Here is a 4,434-nt window from a genome sequence, read left to right as displayed (position 1 = left end):
CTCTCTCTCTCTCTCTCTCTCTCTCTCTCTCTCTCTCTCTCTCTCTCTCTCTCTCTCTCGCTCTCTCTCTCTCTCGCTCTCTCTCTCTCTCTCTCTCTCTCTCTCTCTCGCTCTCTCTCTCTCGCTCTCTCTCGCTCTCTCTCTCGCTCTCTCTCTCTCTCTCTCTCTCGCTCTCTCTCTCTCCTGCCTCTCTTATCACTCAACAATCAGTGTGACCTGCCGGCCTACTTCCCATCTACTTGACCCTGTCGGGCCCAACTTGGCGATCAGCAGTCAAAGACTTACGCTATGCAGTTTATAGTAGAGGCCGCAGGCATTGCACACTGGGTCTCCATTTGCATTGCGCCGCCAGAGTGTGGTGGTGGTCGTCTGACAGTTAGCACAACAGGTGCCGGCTCGTCTGGCAGCAGACTGTGGAAAGATATTAAGCTTTGATTAGAGCTCAACATCACAAGCAGACATAGCACGAGTCAGATTAGGAGTATACATTTAAGAATATTCAGTATGTAAAATGTATGATAATAGTTTAACTTCCTATATTGATTTAAACTTGTCATGACATTAGGGCCACAAATAATGGTTATTATATAAACAAATATTTTTATTTAAATTGTTTAGCAAATAAAACCTCATGAAAATAAAAATGCCCATCATAAGTTCCTGGAGGCTTTTTTTTTTTTGTCGGACCAAAGATAGTCAGTTTAATGAGGAAAAACAGAAAATATTCATATTTGAGAGTCTGGAACCAGGAAATCTTTTTAAAAGTTTTTTCTTAAAAAAATACTTTTGATGTCTAGTAAAAAATGTATTAATCAACTAAACATTGCAGCTCTAGTTGACATATACATTCTGTTTTTGGGAGTTACATCCTCAATATTTTGACCAAAGATTTCAAATGAAAATGTATAAACAAGATAGGAAATGTTAATTTGATACAGTAGGCTTTATTTGTTAGTACACATGCTTGATTAGCATGCATAAAGCTCAGTACTGCATAGTTTAAGATGATGAGTGAGGAGCCCTAACAGCCAGAGGCTCATGATGGGTTCTTCACACCTGATTATTTCACGCTTTCATGCTTTTACCTGAGTTAGGTCTAATTTCCAGGAAATTAATCTGCACCTTCAGTGAAAATGTTCTAATAAATGTACTAGTAAACTTGAAATAACGTAATTATTTTTAGAATCATCATCCCAGCTTTTTTTTCATAAATACTGTCAAACCCACTTTCCCAATCTTCTTCTTTTTTTTTTTTAACGTTCACTGTGCTGTACTTTCTCTGTGGTGGACAGAGCGTTTGACCACTACGGAATGAGGTGTGAGCCTATCGTTAGGAGGCCAGGAAACAGGCGCTGGCCCTGCTCATTTATCTGGACCGGTCAGATATCCGGATAGGAAACAACTGGAGAGCTGCTGCCACTGAACAAGGCGCTCTGGAGCTCTGCGAGCTCCGGCCGTGCCATACGGAAACCAGGCCTGATATATGGCTGTTTTATATGCTATTATAGCAAACAGACGCTAAAATAAAACACTTGTATAGTTTGTGTCAAACAGGCAGCTGTTTGCGTACGAGGTCTGCAGGTTAGTATCGATAGATTTAGACCTGTTTGTCGCAGCGATGCAGACTTCTCAGTTCGCATGCGTCAACAAACAGACTGAAGTCATCTGAAACTAATCTTAATGATTCAAAATTATAAGCACAATATTCGCAAAATAATATATTTTGTTGATTAGTCTTAATTTGTTGCTCACCCGTAGCATTTCCTCGATTCATTTTATTTTCCTTCAATGAGTGTGGAGTTGCGCAGTTGTATCGTACGTTTGCATTCTTTAATTACAGAATCCTGCTTTGATTGGGACAAACGCTGCTTTTTTTTCTATTGTCTCGCTTTTTCCGTGTCATTTCCTCCAGGATTCCAAAATAAAACCATTTACTACATAAGTCCTGGTTTAAAGGTGTGATGGCCCACTGCCGTATTGTTAATTAGGCTACTCCTGATTTAATGAGCAGCGTCTGTTGACTCCGCAAATACTGCCTTCATTTCAGAGCTGGCTCCTGCTGCATCACAACACAACTTCTGCACAGGGTTACATGAATACATTGAGGCTGAAAATATATAGCTCGACTTTTAAATTATTAGGAGAACGATCAAATATGAATGATTATTTTAGGCTATTCATGATTGTAGCCATTGGCATTGGCTTGTGTGTTGAAACAGTTTTAAAGATCTTTGTAGGATGAGTGAGATGCAGCATCAATGATGTTTGAAGCAGTTCATGATGGGAAATAACTGCTCTGTCACTTCACACTGAGACACTCACTGTCCTTTAATTAAAAAAAAAACATCCCCAAAATGTCAACTTTGCTTGGCAACCCAAAAATGCACATTTATTCCTTCCGTTTATTTAAAAATTCAAAATCACGTGTTTTTTACTGGACAAATTCTTACTGAAACACCTCGTCCTACAAATAAAAATAAATAATCACAGCTTTTATGAGCCATAAACTGTCAGTGAGGTCCTTGAGGTGTTGTTTTGAGGGACGGGGTGCTGGCCCTGCTATCAATGACAGTATCAGAAGTGATAATGATAAGAGAAGCAACTCAGATAGTCCCAATGCTACCAAGCATGAAGGAGCAAGAGGTGAACGAGAAGCACAATTCCTGGAAACTGATTGGAAAAATATGATAGTTCCTTGAATTGTACCTTCTCCCCCTCTCCTTCCTCCTTACACTCTTTTTATTTACTGCCACCTCCAACACACACACACACACACACGTTCACTGCCCCTCTCTCGTAGACACTGATGGGACTCACCAGCCTGCGTTTGGGTTTGATGAGTGGTCTGTTCTGGCCGTTCATCTTGTGGTACAGCCCACAGGCGTTGCACAGGTAGTGTCCAGTGCTGTCGCGTCTCCACAGAGGTGTAGAGGTGGCTCCGCAGTTTACACACTCGCGGCCCTCTGAAGAAAAACAAAGTGACTTTGTGATATTAAATTTGATACCTGGCTGGAATACAACTTCCTCCTGCTCTTTGATCTATCTCTTTGTGTTAATGATGATTGTGTGTATGGTCACTAAACTATAAGATACTGTCTTATGTTGATCATCATTTTTTTCGAACAGGGATTCAAACATTTTATGTTATGGTATGTATGCATGCACACTCATTTGTGTAGGCACATCAGATTATATATAGAGAGAGTAAAGAGAAGGAAAAGTAGTGGAGTGGAGTATAAGGGGTAATTAGGCATTAGCAGAAGCACTAAACAGCTAAAAGTCTCAGAAGCATTAGCTGCAAAATCAGTAATATATTCCCTCTGTGCTGTCAAGCGAGAGCACCAACAAAATATATGTCCTGTAAAACAGCCTGATGGAGAAAAAGTATATATACTGTATTTTATAAAAGCAGAGCCAATTAATTCCACTTGACAAAATAAATGTGTAGATGCTGAAAACATTTTACCCCCTCCAAGCGCCTGAGGCAAACTACAACCATTAAAGACAAAAAAATAATCATTTAGGTCTATATTTTTAGGAAATAAAAACTTAAACTTAAATAAATTTAAAAACAACATTAATCATTTAGTCATATAACCTATAATTAATAATAAAGTTGTAAAACTGCATTTGCAGCCAGTTGATATGCCAGCTCTTATTTGATTAAAACACGTTATTCAAAGTGAGTTTAGGTTACCCTGCACTATCATCCTGTTAATGAACGGGTTAAACGCAGGTTTAAACTGGGAGTATCCTGGTCGGTAATCAAATAATCAGGACAATGTATTAGTGTCTTATGTAACAGAGAAGCGACTTCTAGCCTAAATACTGAGGTTTTTGGCTCGGTGCACCTGCAGATCTTCCTGTCACACCTCTGGGCTGGTTCCAGTTCACTGTTCTGCTGCAGCCAGGAGTAATTACAGAGTCACAGTTAACACAAAGAGGATTATCAAAGTCGCTCTGTGTCTGAAGACTGTCGAGTGCAGGCTTAGGCCTCTGCAAGCATTCATTGCAAAATAGTATTATCCGTATTATTTATTAGGCTATTACTATTATTATAATAATACAATTTCCAAAATTATAAGGAAGCTCAAATCACAGCCTACACATTATAGGCTGGCTGTGTTTAAAGTCACAACGAATCAAAATACAATATTGTACCATTTGGAATATATTTACTGACTTCGACAGGATGTTTTAATTTTAAACAGTACATTATATTAGATAGCAGGAGAGTATTCTTCAATAATTACCATTTATTTTATTTGATCATTTTATAGCTATAAAGTTGTGTAATAATAATATTATATTGGCTAAGATTCATAAACCTCTTCAATATTAATATGCAGTTTAATTGTGTATGTGTGTGTGTGTGTGTGTGTGTCTGTGTGTGTGTGTGTGTGTGTGTGTGTGTGTGTGTGTGTGTGTGTGTGT

The 4,434-nt window shown here is 38.8% G+C and overlaps 1 protein-coding gene across 1 annotated transcript in view; it reads right to left on the bottom strand.

Annotated features, from left to right (window-relative positions):
- Positions 1 to 4,434, bottom strand: part of gata2b (GATA binding protein 2b) — a 9,645-nt gene that overhangs the window by 2,859 nt on the left and 2,352 nt on the right. Inside the window, exons 4-5 of the mRNA XM_031854124.1 lie at positions 2,818 to 2,963; positions 286 to 411 (exon numbers count right to left, since the gene is read on the bottom strand). Of these exons, the coding sequence (XP_031709984.1) occupies positions 286 to 411; positions 2,818 to 2,963 (272 nt within the window). The remainder of the gene's footprint in view (positions 1 to 285; positions 412 to 2,817; positions 2,964 to 4,434) is intronic.

This window comes from Anarrhichthys ocellatus, unplaced genomic scaffold, assembly GCF_004355925.1.
Source record: "Anarrhichthys ocellatus isolate YVR2014 unplaced genomic scaffold, GSC_Weel_1.0 scaffold1, whole genome shotgun sequence".
Taxonomy (NCBI): Eukaryota; Metazoa; Chordata; class Actinopteri; order Perciformes; family Anarhichadidae; genus Anarrhichthys; species Anarrhichthys ocellatus.
This window is presented reverse-complemented; position numbering and strand designations above follow the sequence as displayed.